We start from the raw sequence: 16,954 nt of genomic DNA, 5'->3' as shown, positions 1-16,954 counted from the left end.
CTCTATATCTTTCTTTTAGAGAAGAGAAATGCCAAAGCTGTAATTTATGCATATGCAGGGAACAGAATTCAGGATCCTTATGTACTCAACCACTACGGCAAATATTTCAGTGACCTGTTTAACCCCTTGTTAGGAGATGCCTTAGTCATTTTCAGCAGGGGACAGAGGCAGTTTGGAGTACAAGTCTTTGTTCAGGATTTCTTCATTGTTCTGGGAAGCAGACTTCTGAAAATTATTTTATTTTGGTGTATTTTCACAACCTTTTACAATTTTAAGGTGATTCAGCATGAAGTATTATGTCCAGCTGTGGGACCCTCAACAGAAAAGGGGTGTAGATTTGTTGAAGTGGGTCCAGAGGATGGCCACGAAGATGATGAGAGGGCTGAAGTACCTCTCCTATGAAGACAGGCTGAAAGAAATGGGGCTGTTCAGCCTGGAGAAGGCTCCAGGAGCACCTTTATGACTGCATTTTGGTATCTGAAGTGGACCTGCAGGAAGGCTGGAGAAGGACTCTTTAGAAGTGCTTGTAGCTATAGGATATAGGGCGATGGTTTTAAACTGGAGCAGGGTAGATTTAGGTTGGACATAAGGAGGAAGTTCTTCACAATGAGAGTGATAAAATGCTGCAGCAGGTTACCTAGGGGTGTGATTGATGCCTCATCCCTGGAGACATTCATGATCAGACTTGATGTGACTGGGCAGCCTGATGTAGTTAGAGGTGTCTGCTCACTGCAGTGGGGTTGGGACCTTTGAGGGTCCCTTCCAAACCAGTGCAGTCTGTGAAGTGAAAAATGTGAACTCTGATCAAGTGATCCATCTAATTGGAAGATTTTTTTTTTTAGAAAGACTTCAGTCTATCATTTTTCTGCAAAGTATGTTTGCAAATATGCTTGCATCTGCCTTAACCCAAGGGTGCTGAGAGAACTGGCTGAGGTTATCGCTCTGCCACTCTCCATCATTTTTGCCAAATCGTGGTGGACAGGAGAGGTGCCTGAGAACTGGAGAAGGGACAGTGTCACTCCAGTCTTCAAAAAGGGCAAGAAAGAGGTTCCAGGGAACCATAGACCAGTCACCCTCACCTCCATCCCTGGAAAAATGATGGATCGGCTCCTTCTGGAGGGCATCTCAAGGCACTTGGAAGAAGGTTATCAACAGTAGTCAGCATGAATTTATCAAGGAGAAGTCGTGCTTGCCTAACCTGATAGCATTCTACCATAACATAACTGAATGGATAGATTCAGGGAGACCAGTGGATATAGTCTACCTCGACCTTAGCAAGGTCTTTGACACTTTCTCACATGACCTCCTAGTGAGCAAGCTCAGGAAGTGTGGGGTGGAAGAGCAGACAGTGAGGTGGATTAGGAACTGGTTACAAGATAGAGTTCAAAGAGTGGTGATCAGTGGTGCTAGGTCCAGCTGGAGAGCTGTAACCGGTGGAGTCCCCCAGGGATCAGTGCTGGGGCCAGTCCTGTTCAGCATCTTCATCAATTACATTGATGAGGGGACAGGGTCTGCTCAGCAAGTTTGCTGATGACATCAAACTGGGAGGCTTGGCTGATACAGCTGAAGACTCTGTGGCCATCCAGTGAGACCTGGACAGACTGAGAGCTGGGCACAGAGGAACCAAATGAGGACAAGTGCAGAGTCCTGCATCTGAGAAGGAAAAATAAACTGTAGCAGTGCAGGCTGGGAGGTGATCTGCTGGAGAGCAGCCCTGTGGAGAGGGACCTGGGAGTCCTGGTGGATAACAAGTTAACCATGGCACAGCAATGTGCCCTTGTGTCTGAGAGGGCCAATGGGATCCTGGGGTGTATTAAGAAGAGTGCATCCAGCAGATTAAGGGAGGTTATCCTTCCCCTCTATTTTTCCCTGGTGAGACCTCATCTTGAATACTGCATTTAGTTTTGGGCTCCCCACTTTAAGAGGTTTGGGAATCTGCTGGAGAGGGTCCTGCAGAGGGCTACAGGGATGATTAGGGGACTGGAGGGCATGGCTTATGAGGAGAGGGTGAGGGACCTGGGACTCTAGTATAGAGAAAAGAAGCCTGAGAGGGGATTTAATGTTCATAAACATCTGAGGGCAGGATTTTCTCACTTGCTCCATGTGTACAAGGAACAATGGGTCTAAGTTGCAGCACAAGAGGTTCCACCTCAACACAAGGGGGAACTTCTTTACTGTAAGGCTCACAGAGCACTGGAACAGGCTCCACAGAGAGGTTGTGAAGTCTCCTTTTCTGGAGACTTTGAAGGCCTGTCTGGATGTGTTCCTCTGTGATCTATGCTAGATTGTGTGGTCATGCTCTGGCCAGGAAGTTGGACTCAATAATCTCCTTGGGTCCTTTCCCATCCCTAACATCCTGTGATCCTGTGAACTTTAATTTTTCCCCTTAGAGTTAAGTTTTATCTATGAAAAATGACTGCAAATAAATAGAAATAATGCATTTAAATGTCAATAGTCAGATTTTAAGTGGTTAATATTGTAGCTTTTCCAGATGTAGTTACAGAATAGATGTGATGATGGGAAAGACTGATTTGCTTTGTCTTGCTTTCTTTTAAAAAGTGATTCTGAATTACTACATTTTTGTAAACCTGTGATTCTTTGTTTTTTAGGGTTTTCTACCTTGGTGAAGGAATACTGGACAAGTTGTGACTTGAAAGCTGCTTTTAGGATGTCTGAAGATGACGAAAAAGTTAAACTGCGTCGAATTGAACCTGCCATTCAGAAATTCATTAAAGTGGCAATTCCAACAGATTTGGAAAGGTTAAGAAAACACCAAATAAACATTGAGAAGGTTAGTGTTGACTTTTTACTAATGTAGTTACTTTTACAGTATAGAAGCAGTCACGCTGGAAGAGTATATAGAGACTCTGATGAACAACTGATTATGTAAAGCTTTAATTCCAGTTTCTCTAAAAGTGAAACTTCTGTGTTGTCTGGTAGTTCAGTGTGTACAAAGGCCTTTACATTTGTAGTAATTAGCCAGTCTGCAGAGTGAGGAACATTACTGGTTTGGGTTAAAAGTTACTGTAAGGAAAGCTGCCTAATACTCTTTAAGTCACTATGATTTGCAGCCAGCTGTTCTGAGTTATTTATTGTTTATACATATCTCTTTCTCCCTATATTTTTAAGCAGAGTGGAGAGATTGATTTATTTAAATAAGTAGAAAAATAATTGTAGCATGTTTACATGCTTCTTGATGTTAGCTTACACTTGACAGTGAAACTGAATGTATCACAGTACCACAGTATCACCAAGGTTGGAAGAGACCTCATAGATCATCAAGTCCAACTCTTTACCACAGAGCTCAAGGCTAGACCAGGGCACCAAGTGCCACGTCCAATCCTGCCTTGAACAGCTCCAGGGACTGTGACTCCACCACCTCCCCAGGCAGCCCATTCCAGTATCCAATTACTCTCTCAGTGAAGAACTTTCATATGGAATGTGCTTCCAAGAAGTTAAATTCTTTCATACACTATGGCATTGCTTGTACGGGTAAGATAAACATGACCAGGACAGTTGTATTGCATGAAATAGTCCATGCCATTAAATCCTCATATTCTGCAAAACATCACTAATGGGGAATAGCCTCTGTTCTGTGTTTTAAATTATAATGCTGTTTGGGATGCCCAGGGACAGTTCTAACAATTCAGCAGCACAGTGATCAGAGTTCAGACTTGAAACAGTCTCAGTTTCTTTTTATTAATACAGATACAGCCAGTGGGTACAACTTTGCTGAAGAAGATAGTAAGAGAGTTACCAAAATAGATGACATTGATTAAAAAAAAAAAAAAAAGGAAGAGGGTGAGTGACTTGGAAACACACAGAGTCCTAAGGTCACCATTGTGCTGGAAGTTTTGAAATGACCATGTAAAACCTATTTGTTTAGGAAAGGTTAATCTTTGCCACCGCAGAAAAATCTGATTGAGTGTCAGTAATTCTGCACAATTCTGCATGTGTGATGGTTTGGGTGTTCCCCGCACCCCCACACTTTAGAAATTACCCAGACTAGGCTCAGTCGGCTCTGGGAATATAAATGAAGCTATTTATTTACAGCTAGCACAATATACAAGCAGATATTTACAGTATATACAGTTATAGACAGAAATATACAAGGTAAAAGGTAATACAGAAACACAACTCCCCTCCCAGAAACCTGAGTCCCCAGGAGGGGCTCTCAACCACCCCTGCACCTTCCCCCTGCCCCTCTCAACCTTACCCCAGTCCTAAGGAAGAATAGAGGTTTGGCCAAGAGGTTAAGAAGCAAAGGTGAGTGGAGGGTGTGTTAGATGCAGCTCAGTCAGCAGCCCAGCCAGAGTGAGAGAAAATGGCGAGAGTGTTATCTAATGTTTTCATTTCTTCTTCCCAAACTCCTCAGCCAGACTTCTGAGGGAAGCAGACATCACCATTGTTTTCTTTTCACAGCCTATAATCTAGTTCTTCTTACCAAAACATTCTAGCTAGCTTCAAACTAGCACACAGCATGTTCCTGAACTAGGCTTACTCGTAATGTATAAAATCAAGGGTGTATGTAAATCTGAATGGTGGAGCGCAACAGCCTACATATTCTAACACTCTGGGAAGGAATGAAGAAATTAGAGGGGAATAGGTGATCATGATTTTCACTTCCTGAAAGGAATGATATAGAGAGCATGTATAATGTGGTGTAGCAACTCTCGTGCCTTTTGCTGCTGCCATTTCTTCACAACTTCTACCACAACTTTACTGTACCTTTACCAAGTGGGTAAACTTTTGGATTTTCTCCATGCCAGGTTTCTGCCTCCAGTAGCTTGAGAATGGAGAAGAAGGGAAAATGGATCCATGTATTTGTTTCTGAGAATGTAGTCAGGAAATAATGTGTTGTTCAAGTGAGAGTCATTTCTTTTCTAATAAATGCTTAGTTTAAAGTGGTACCAAGTGATTGATAGCTGAATGATAATTTCTTTTGAAAGCAGTGACAAGTTGGAACACTGGAGATACTTTTCTGAGGTTGTCTTTGTGCAGACTGTGTATTTTGCCATACCTCAAAAAATTATGCTGTTCTTTTGGTGAAGAAGTAAAATCCTGAAAAAAAAGCTTGTAAGTGATTTTCAGGTACTCAGTAGATACTGGAGCTGCTAGTTTGATTGGTCCTGAATCTGAGGATGAAAACGAGGTTTTGTCTTAGTTTCCCTTACCTTTGTGCAGAAGGAAAGTCTTTCTGGCTCATGTAAGTAAAAGATAATTGGGTGGAGGAAGCTTGTGAAGAAGTACCTCAGTGAAGTGAAGAAATAGTGACTGACCATAGGATGAGAGAAAAATTGAGACAGAAGAAGATGACGGCGCTGCTGGGACTAATGATGGGAGATAATAAGGGTGTAATAAGAATACAATAAGGATATGAACTACAATACCAGCAGACTGAAAAGTGTGTTAGTATAGTATTTGTGTGAAGCAGTAACTTCTGAATAAGATGCCCTATTTTTTCAAAGACAACATGCTGTTTACTCTTTGTTATTCCATATTTGTGTAATTTATTGCATTACCTAAATGCCAGCTGATTCAGCTTTTTTCACACTGGAATCAGACAGTTTGCATCACTCCCATTCTGTAGTGATCAAGAGTTGCTTTGCATTGTAACCACAGTACAGAGGAGCCACTATTGGTTTGCTCTTATATGGGATGATGGAAGAGCAAGGGGGCTTGACTGTTGAGTTGCCATGGAGTGATTTACAGCCTCCGGGGATCAGTCTCTCGTTGTACATTGTCCACATTTAGCAGTGTCCGTAGAGCCTAAAGACAGCTAGTGAAGAATAATACAGAACAGGACAGAGGTGCCTAGAGGGGAGCATCCTAGCAATAGGTTTTTCTTGCAAGCTGTTTCATTCAAGTAGACAGTCTCGGGAGCTAGGTTGTTCCCATTTTAATCTCAGAAGATGCTCAGCTGTTCATGGAAACAATATGCATTTTTTTCCTCCAGAAAAGCATTACTTTGTACAGCTAAATAGAATATTTGCTAAGTATTGTCCATATGCAAAACCTTCCTTGTTTAGGATATATAAGCACCCCATGGTGAAGCTTCAAAGGACATTGGGTGCTGCAGTGAAAGGGACATAATCATTATTACCCTGTGCAGAACTTAGCAGTGTGAGGGACAGTCTTGAGTATTGCTGTGTTTTGCAGAACCTAATCAGTGGAGTGGCACAGCCCACTGGTGAAAATCTTTTATGTATTTAAACAAAGCATAATTGCACTGTATCTAGCCAGATAGTGTTAGCATGGTGTCATGGAAGGGGTAAAATACATTCCTCTTAATTCATCTGCATGATGGTCAGCTGAAGTCTTTATTGGCTCCGCAGCTCATTTGCGTCAAGCATGCCTGTTTTGCAGACAGAGGGGGGGTCGTTGCAAGAATAGTTTTCTGTGTCTTCAAGACAGATGCAGAAAATAATTAACACTCAAGATAAAATGAGTCTTTATGGTAGTTCTGATCTAACACTCTGTTCAAAGCATTGGCAGAGAAACTCAGCTAGTTTAATTATAGGCGATACAGAATGCAGTGTGTCTGTAATGGCATTCAGAGACCACATGGAAATGCCAACATGCTTTATTGAGCAGCTGAATTCTATATTTTTATATTTTGAATGTAAAAATGTAAAGACAACTCATTTGGGCATTTCATGACATTTTCAGCTGGTTGAGGGTATTAGTGCAAGTGAGCTATTCATAGAATCATAGAATCAACCAGGTTGGAAGAGATCTCCAAGATCATCCAGTCCAACCTATCCCCCAGCCCTATCCAGTCAACTAGACCATGGCACCAAGTGCCTCATCCAGTCTTTTCTTGAACACCTCCAGGGATGGTGACTCCACCACCTCCCTGGGTAGCCCATTCCAATTGGAAATCACTCTCTCTGTCAAGAACCTCCTCCTAACATCCAGCCTATACCTTCCCTGGCACAACTTAATAAAATGCGACATAAGAAATATAATCAAGATAATAAAATACCAGGGAAAGCCTTAAATAACTGGAAACACAGTTATTAAAAGCAAAGTGTTAACTGTGTTTCCTTTGGAACAATGCTGTTATGAAAGCAAAAAGTGGTAGCAACTTTTAGTATAGGTTTGTCCTTCTGATTTCAGAATGCTACTAAAACTTTCTGTATCCCCTAAGCAATATCAATCCTGGCAGATTTGATACTTGAATTCATAATTAATAGAATTGTTAGAAACAAGCAGCCATGGATAAAACCTTTAAGTAAACAATTGGTAACTGTACAAGAAGGTATTCAGCAGTACTAAAGACTTCAAAATTTCTGTGAGGTGACCAAAAATACAAGGCACAAATATTTAGGAGAAGTAACACAGCAGAGTATAAAAATGGTTCTTAAGTGCCAAATTCCCTAAGAAGTCCATACTCAGTGTAATGTTCATTAAAATTGAACATTTTTCTCTCTGTGTTATTTTTTTAATGAAAAATCCCACTCAACTCTTCTGGTGGTAGCAAGTATAAATATTCCAAGGTTACTCTGTCGATAGAATTATGAGAAGGTGAGAATACAAATGATGGCAAATCAGAATTTGAAATCTGTCACTATATATAGTTATAGATTCTCAGAGCAGCAGTGATAGTTTGGTTGAAACGCTTCCATGATAATTTGCATTTTATACCTTTTATATACATATTAGCAATAATGAATGTGTTACAGTACTTTCATGAGCTGTCAGCATCAGCATTTTAAATGGTTTTCTCTAAAATACTTTTTGTAAAATTAACTTTCAGTGTGTAAACCCAACAGCCCTGGAGGTATAAGGATAATTTTGTAAAATCTGATCTTGTTTATTTTACAGGCTACTTTTAAGCAAAAAATCACTAATTATGTCAAATTGCTTAGAGCAGCAGCATTATTTACTTATGATGAAGCCAATATCTCTAACCTCATTTCATGAATATTGATTTAAACCTTAGGTTCCAGAGTTTGTCCAAACAATTAATCTACTAAATCACTGTTTGAAGAAACTATAAAATCAATATATAATGAAATTTGACCTTGGGTACACTTTCTCAGAGGAAGTGGCTACCATTGTCATTCCTTCTCAACTATTTGAAACTTTTCCATATGGCAGTTTCTGGAGACTTAAAAATTGCATCCTTAAGAAATTAGTATTCTGTATTTATTTGGTGTCTTGGTCCAGAGGAGAGGGACTAAAAATGTCTCATATGTATGTAACAATTGGTATACAAACAAGCAAGTAGCTGTTATTACTCACAGAATCGTAGAATCAACCAGGTTGGAAGAGACCTCCAAGACCATCCAACCTATCAGTCCAACCTATCACCTAGCCCTATCCAATCAACTAGATCAGGGCACTAAGTGCCTCATCCAGTCTTTTCTTGAACACCTCCAGGGATGGCTACTCAACCACCACCCTGGGCAGCCCATTCCAAAGGCAGATCACTCTTTGTGTGAAGAACTTCCTCCTAACATCCAGTCTATATCTCCCCCAGCACAACTTGAGACTGTGTCCCCTTGTTCTGTTGCTGGCTGCTTGGGAGAAGAGACCAACCCTCCTTTCAGGTATAGACAGCAATGAGGTCCCCCCTGAGCCTCCTCTTCTCCAGGCTAAACACCCCCAGCTCTCTCAGCCTCTCCTCACAGGGCTGTGCTCCAGGCCTCTCACCAGCTTTGTCGCCCTTCTCTAGACATGTTCCAATATCTCAACATCTCTCTTGAATGGAATGGCCCAGAATTGGGCACAGGACTGAAGGTGTGGCCTGCTCAGTGCTGAGTACAGGGGCAGAATAACCTCCCTTGTCCTGCTGGCCACACTGTTCCTGATGCAGGCCAGGATGCCATTGGCTCTCTTGTCCACCTGGGCACACTGCTGGCTCATGTTCAGCCTATTTGTTCTTATATATTTCCGTATTGTGGAATTAAGGTACAAGTGAGACCAAATATCAAAAGCAAGACTATTTAATGATAAAGTGAACAGAACAGAGAAAGAGAGAGAAGGGGAGAGAGAGAAAAAAGGAGAAAGAGAGGAGAAGAGCAGGAAAGGGATTATATTACCACACCCCACACACTCCCAAGATGCTTTCTTTGGCTTGAAGAGATCCAGGGAAGGGTGCTGTTGGTTTGCTGAAATATATAAAAACAAGGACACAAACATTGCTAAGACAGTCTATTGGTGTCTGTGTTTCTCCCTTGCTTCTGCCATATTAACTGCTTTGAGCTGGAATCTCTGTAACCAAACTAATCATTCTGTTTCTGACCCTGTTGTGGAGGGGAAATTAATTGATGTGAGATGATATTTCTTCCAAAATTAATATTGTTCATGAATTTTGCTACTCAGAACTCTTGTCACCCCCAACCACTAATTTTAATAATATTATGGTTCTTACACGGTCATGGAAACATTCTGTGGATAATATCTAGATCTAGTAATAACCAGCAAAATATATGAACATTAAATGAACTGGAAGAGAAGGTTCCCATGGTCAAATGCCACTTGTGGTCAATATGCCACTTGCCCAGTAGCTGGGCTCCAGCTCTTTCTGCTCTATGGCAGAAGGCAATAGAGAATTACAAAGAGGCATTTAAGCATTTACTCACAGATTATTATTATTATTAACCTCACGGGGGCTAGCCACAGTCCAGACAGTGCCCAGATGCTTTCAGGGGACTCTGTCTTGTTGGATGTTGGGACCTGAATCTTCCTGGCTTCTGGGGAAAGGACACAGACAATCTCTGACCTTGTCTCCTGGCTTCTTCTGGACAATCTGTGTATATGTCCAGGGATTCTAGGCAGGACCTTCAGGTGCAGAGGCAGATGTGGTGCAGTCTCAGCACAATGTCACTCTGGCCACACAGGCTGATTGCGTGCAGGCATCCAGGGTCTGCTCCTGGTAACTGGCGGCAGTGGAGTTTAGCAGGCAGCAATAAGGCAGTGTGCAATGGCAGCAGGGCTGGGCACAGCAGAGAGAGCAGGGCAAAGAGCAGGGAAGCAAAAGCAAGGGAGCAAAGCACATTGTTCACCTGCCCATCTCCTTTTATCAAGGTGAGCCGAGATTGATTGCCCTTTGGACACAGAATAGGCAATCAGGATGGCAGTTAGCCAAACCATGCCATATTAGGCAAAGCCACAGGCTCACTTTTCCCTAATTTGGGAAAAGCACAGGCCTTGCACTAGGCAGGCACAAGCTAAGTGTGTGTACCTTACACCACAGGACCCTGGGCAGGCCAGACTCAGCTGTTACAGGTGTTTTGTGTCCATTTCCCACGCTTGCCTCTCTGATGGATCAGTTTTACATGCCTTGGGAAGGCAGGACAGGTATAAGCCTATTTTGGGCCTATTGGGCCTACCACAACAAACCTCCCTTGCTAATCCTTCCAACCCATTTTACACATAAGGCAGATTCTGGCATAAGAGATGAGGGTGAAAAGAAGGTGGCTGGGAGCCCCTCCTGGGGACTCTGGTTTCTGGGAGGGGTATTGTGTTTCTGTGTCACTTTTAACTTGTATATTTCTGTATATATCTGTAAATATTTGTAATATGTTGTAAATATCTGCTTGCATGTTGTGCTAAGCTGTGAATATAAAACTTCATTCCTTAACTTCCAGCCAGCTGAGTCTAGTCTGGGTGAATTCATGGGTCAGGGGAGATGCAGGTAACTCCCAAACCATCACACTTCTAAGCAGTCACATGTCCCTGAAGCCTTTTCTTCTCCAAGCTGAAGAACTCAGCCTTTCTTCACAGGAGGGGTGCTTCAAGCCCTCTGAACATTTTTTATGCCCCTCCTTTGACCCACTCCCAACAAATTACGATTCCATAGGTGTTTTTTTCAGTTCATGGACCTCCTTTAATAATACATATGTTTGTTAATAATAAATGATGTCAGTGCCATCTCTTCTTGTTTGCTGTCCTTAATTCCTCCAGAATAAACATTGCCCTGGAATATGGCCTGCTTTGCATTGGATGACAAAGAGACCTGAGCAAGGAGGAGTTCTCTGACCGCATGAATGTCATTGCTTTGGGTGTATTAAGGCACTGGATTCTTTGAGGTCATCACTAGCATTATAGGGGTTTTGAAGTAAAGCGATGAGATTTTTCAATATGTAAAGTTGATAAATGTGCTGAGCATTTCTAGTAGAAATTTTAAAGAGCAGAAGAGGTTTCCCAAGAAATTCTTCTTGTTGCTCTTAACTGAAACCCAGGATTTTTTTATTATGCAGTATGAGGACAGTCAGTTGAAACTGAAAAGGTAATTTTTCCTCCAAATCCTGTGTTCCACCCTCAGAAAATTTTCTTTGAGTACTGTTTCAGGGATGACTCTATCGGAAGATCTGCCCAGAGAGATTGTGGAGTCTCCCTCTCTGGAGACTTTCAAAACCCACCCAGATGCATTCCTGTGTGGACTGCGCTTAGGGGATCTTGCTTTTGGCAGGGCAATTGGACTTCATGATTTCTGGAGGTCCTTTCCAACCTCTAGAATTCTGTGATTTTGTGGTCTACTATTGATAAAATGTAGAGGAATGGCAGTAATTCTAATAGCATACTAATTTGGTTGCCTGGAAAAATCACTTTAGCCTGACTTAATTGCACACTAAACCTTTTCTTTTACATAGAATTACAAAATCCTAATATGAAAGAATTCTCATCTCTGAAAACAAGAAGTAACTCAAATTTCTCGTTGTATTTTAGAAAGCTGGGTAACTTGTGGTCCTTATTGGTGTGGGCTTTAAAATTATGAAAAGAGTTTAAGAACCATGCAGTTCTTCTGCAAAACTTGCTTCCTGACGATGGAGTAATTCATTTGGGCTCTGTCCTGTGCAAAGTGCTGTGCGTATAGTTCCCCACTGGTTAGTGGAGCCACATGCAGGTGGCAGATCTGCCCTGATGGTTCTCATAACTGTGTAGAAATGGTAAGTGTAAATGTAGACAGTAGTGTTGTCTACTGAATCCAATTTTCTTTGTAAATAACACCAGATACCTTGTTGTCCTGTATGACCAGTACTGCTGATCTCTTGTTCCATTCCTTTTTCCTCCATATGCCTTTTGTTTCCTGACCAACAAGTGATTAATGCCACAGCAGTATCAGGATGCAGTACCTCTTTGTTGTGAAAACCTGGTGCTGAAGCCTTCATTAGCTGCAGTTCAGTAAAATACATTGTGCAAAATTACTCTCAAAACATGTTGCCATTTGCCTCTAATTTTGCAGTGGAAATGCCTATGATTCAGCTTCTTTACTGTCAATTTTTGAAAATTAAAGTGATTATTTACTGAAGGCTTTTTTTTTCCTCCTGCATAGCCAGTTGGTAAAAATAGCAATTACATGGAGAACTTTTGCTTTATTTTAGTATCAGAGATGCAGGCTCTGGGACAGATTGCACGAAGAGCACATTAACGCAGGACGGACAGTTCAGGTAAGGATATTAAAATACCTGGGATCTTAATGGGCTTAAATTGCAGATGTAGTACTGGTTGGCTCGGGGGGTGGATCTTCACGTAGACCCATATTTGGCAGGTGGGTTTGGCAAGTACATGGTGTTGTTTTACTTTGCTTAAAACATAAATGTTTGCCAGTTGTGTCCTTTGAGGTGAATGTTATCAGAAATGTCAAGGTTCTTGAAGAAACAGAGTTTTGGAAACTCAGGTCTTTTGCAAACTATTCTCTTAACATTGCTAAATTAGAAGATAGGAGGGGCACTGTTAATTTTAAAGCAAGGTTTCAAACCAAATATGGAACACCAGGACTACTAGTTTAATGTGCAAGTCTCAAATCAAAAGAGGAAATACCAGGCACATTTGTCAGCATGGCATCATCTCAGTGACTTCACGCATAATCACTCAGAACTCGGCACATGGGAAACCTCAGCATTTGCCTCTAAAGAAACCAAATGCATGTCTTGATGAAAATGATGCAGAAGCTAATGTAAGACATCAGCCTTCACACTGCTAATTAGCACAGTGACAGGAAAGATTGTTGGTACAGAAGAACACAAAGAGCAGATCTGCGCTGCAAAGTTTGCTGACACATGTAGCAGCAAGCGGTGCTGTATGGACAAAACTCTGGAGGTGGTGGCATCTTTATTGGTAGGAGAGGTACTTTGTGTTGCTTTCATAGCTGTTGCTCAGAGGAGGAACATGACTGTTACTACAACAAATCTTTTGTGACTTATGCTACATGTGCACAACCAGACTTCTCTGGCAGGGGTAGCATGGTCCTGAAACACTGTATTTCATCATTCTAGTACTGTAATAGTCCCATGCTTGTTGCATGTGTTACTCATTCCTGGGGAAATTAAACCAGACTGAAAATGGGAAAAAAAAAACCAAAAGAAGAACTTAACTCTGATTGATCTACAGTATTAGACAGTAGGTAGAACTGGAGTCAAGAGTCTTTTTTGAGGAGTGGAAGGTGTTACTGATCTTTTTTGGTGTAGATGAAAGATTGCATATGAAGTGCCCTTGAATTTTCTGTTGCTTAAACATTTGAATGTTTACTTTGATCTTTGATCAGTTTTTTTTTTTTAATTTGAATATAAGTTTATTCCTAATAGTGAAAGTTCTAATATTGATAGGTGGAATTCCTACTAGAACAGTGCATTCTAACAGGCGTGGTGTAGTAAGCAGGTGTTTGCTTGTGTCTGTGCTTAATCTGTCTTCACATTTGAGGGGTAGGAAAGCCTTCTCTTGGAACTCTTTATCAGTATAATTTATTTAGCAAGACAAAAGCTATAAATAATTATAGAAAAAGTAAGCATATTGAAGGTGATATTTTTAAATACACTGAGTGCTTTAGTGTTAAAACCTTATATTTGTCTGTAGATACATTCATATTTTTCTTGAACCTAAAGCCTGCCATTTTCACCTCCAGGCAAAATAAGTTTTCTTATATTTTATTTAATGCTTATTGCTTTGATATCTGGATACAAGTTTTGCATTTTGCATTGAAGTGGTTCACATTCTGATACCCAAAGAGCAGAATAAGTATCTGGGTCCATGCAAGAGGAGCAGACTAGCTCTGTTTTAATTAAATAGTTATCAGTCTGGAGTACCTGATAATAAATTATATGACATGTAGAATGTGTTTGCTGTAAGCTGTTTAAATGTTTACCAATGGACTTGTGATCTGTTTGTTTGCAAAGAAATCAGATTAATTATTGTGATACCAAATGTTCTCTGAAGCACACACTTTGCTCTCAAAATTAGATGTTGTAAAAATACATTAGGAATCCCTAAGTCAATATTGACCCAAGGCATCTGCCACAGGTTTTAGACAAATATATGCACAGCCACTCTACATTTAATCCATGTGCACATAATTAGCCATTTTTCTGAATTTTCAGTTTACCCAGAATAATTACTTCTGTTGTACTTTAGATGGTGGTCAAAAAGATGCTAGAAGTATAGATGAGCATAAATGTGTACCTCTTCGTCCCGGTGATCAGATGCCACCTTAAAAGCTTCTAGAAAGAAAAGCAAAGAAACTGGGCATGATGACACCACTTCTAAACTGCTGAGAAAATAGCTCTTGTGAGGCATGTATCTGGGTTTTTTTGTGTTGCATGTATTAAGGTTTTTTTTTGTGTAGCATATATAATGATTTTTTGTGTAGCATATATTAGAGGTTCTTTTGTGTAACACGTATTAGGGTTTTTTTTTGTGTGTAGCATGTATTAGTTTTTTTAGTGTAGGATATGTTAGCTTTCATCAATGTGATCTTGTAGATTTTCATTTTTAGGAATGGTCTGTGGACTTCTTAAAATGTTAGGGCTTAAATAAATATGCAGTTTCGTTAGGTTTGCCCATGTGCGCCCTGACTGTACCACACAATTAGTTAATTAAGCTAAAGATCTGAGCTAATTTCAAATGGCAGTATTTTGTTGTGCTGCCTAAGGACTGCCTTGATCATATTTGTAGTGAGAGGAAGAAAAATGCTGCAGGTACTAGAGAGGATATAAGGCATTGAACAAAAAAAGAAGGAAAAATACTGCGGATGAATGATCCAGCTTAGGTCTATGTTTAGCCCACAAAAGGAGACTCTGTTCTGCAAAAGATGCCTGTGCAGACATAGCCTCTCTGCTGTGCACTAACTTGGATTTCTTTTTTTCTTGTTCACTTTTATGATTTCTATTTCAACTGAAAATGGTTTACAAGGAAAAAAATGGTTTTCAGTCAACACTCTTTTGCATAAATCTTCAAAGCTTACTTGTATGGCTCATGTCTTCTGTACCATCTTTAAAACTGTGCAGTCTTCAAACTAATTATTTTTCTGCAATACTGCTCAAATATACTGGGAGAGCATGAGTAGCAGGGTAGATGAGTTTATTGCTGCAGGAGATTGTTTATGGTATCAATGAAGGGTCATATAAATCAGCTCACTATTGCAGCCCGTGGCCATCTGTAGGGGAAATACATCCTTAATTTTGATATGTCAAGAAATTTGTAACACATACCCTTTATTACATTACTCTGAACAAACTCCAGAGAATAGAAGTGAAGGCAACATGACATTTACACATCTAAGCTACTGCAGTACATTTTAAAGAATCCTATTTATGCTTGAAAGGGTTTAAAATGATTAGTTTGTTTGGAGGTGGTATTTACTTCTTCATTTAAAACAACAACTTGCAGAATGGAAGGAGTTAACAGTGATTAACACATGGAAGATGGGAGATAAAGAAAAAAGGAATTGATTTGTTGGACATGACAGATCCTGTGTCATCCACATCCTATTTCAGCATAAAGAGTTTAAGCGGTTGGGAAATGTGTATTATTAAATTGCATTTAATAATAATACAGTTGAGAAGAAGAATAAGAGAATGATGGTGGCAGAGATCAAGTGTGGTAATGGTATGAGCACCACAATTCAGTTAGCTGGCAGCTTAGGAGAGGTACAGGCTAATAGAGATAGAGTAAATGAAGTGATGGAGTTTGTGAGTGTTCTGTGAGCATCAGTGTTGCCATCCATTGCTTTTTTCTCCGTTGCAGTGAAATTGGTTGCACACAGAAGAGAGGTGTTGCTGGTGTAATATTGCTGGTGATGTTCACAAGTGTTACATACCTGAATGTGAAGTGTGGCCTGGTGAATCTCTCAGACTCACCTCCAAATCTGTGGACAGTTTAGAAAAAATTATCTCAGACTTTGTGTCCCTACCTTGTTTCTGTATCTGTTAATGAAGAATGGTGAACCTTCAATCGTTTTTTGAGGGTGAGTGATGAAAGCACTGTATAATAGCTATGTAACATTAGTTCCACTCTATAGCTAGAACATGCAAACAGCATGAAGCTGGGAGAAACTAGAAAGTGAGGTATTCTGGTGGAGAGAACAGAGTTGGAATTCATAATGATGCTGAGAAAACACCTGACAATTCAGTGCAGATCCAGCGTGGGAAGCTGTTGATGTAGCACTTGTGCAGAGGAGGACTTGAAGGGCAGAGTGAAAGTGGTCCAACTGCATGGTAATGATAAGAAAAAGCCAGAGAAGGTAGTGGGATGTATGTGGTTGGTGCAGTCTCTCACACAGTCCCTTTGGTCAGCAGTGATAGGATCCTGGCCTGATAGAATAGTTAGTCCAGTTTGGGCACCACACTTTCAAGGAAGCTGTGGGCTAATTGGGGAGCATTCAGGGAGAGCATTAAGGCTCACTTGGAAAGACTGAAAAATCAGTTCTTTTGCAGTGGTGTGTTATCTGTTTGCAAACATGGAAAAGATGGTGGCAAAGAGGGCAGGATCTGTCACGCTCTGCTTTGAGCAGAGAAGTTTAGGAATACCTGTTTTGAACTGAGGCAAGAGAGATTTCTGTTAGACGTGAGGAAAGTGCCATAGCAATTAGGAGAATGAAGTTTTGCAGTATAATATCAAGGAGACTGTAGCTCTTCATGGAGAAGTCCTTTTAAGATCAGATAGCTGTCAGAAATAAAGTAGAGACAGCAAATCATGTTTGAAAGAGGTGACTTCTCAAGGTGTTAGC

The 16,954-nt window shown here is 40.7% G+C and overlaps 1 protein-coding gene across 4 annotated transcripts in view; it reads left to right on the top strand.

The window, feature by feature from the left end:
- STX17 (syntaxin 17) overlaps positions 1 to 16,954 on the top strand; it is a 38,154-nt gene that overhangs the window by 6,090 nt on the left and 15,110 nt on the right. For all 4 annotated transcript variants that reach the window (XM_064150089.1, XM_064150087.1, XM_064150088.1 and 1 more), the window contains exons 2-3: positions 2,610 to 2,791; positions 12,336 to 12,401. In XM_064150089.1, coding sequence (XP_064006159.1) covers positions 2,669 to 2,791; positions 12,336 to 12,401 — 189 coding nt within the window. In that variant the 5' untranslated portion in view covers positions 2,610 to 2,668. The remainder of the gene's footprint in view (positions 1 to 2,609; positions 2,792 to 12,335; positions 12,402 to 16,954) is intronic.

Source organism: Pogoniulus pusillus, chromosome 10, assembly GCF_015220805.1.
Source record: "Pogoniulus pusillus isolate bPogPus1 chromosome 10, bPogPus1.pri, whole genome shotgun sequence".
Lineage (NCBI taxonomy): Eukaryota > Metazoa > Chordata > Aves > Piciformes > Lybiidae > Pogoniulus > Pogoniulus pusillus.
The sequence above is the reverse complement of the archived record's forward strand: the minus strand, read 5'-3'. Positions and strand labels throughout refer to the sequence as shown.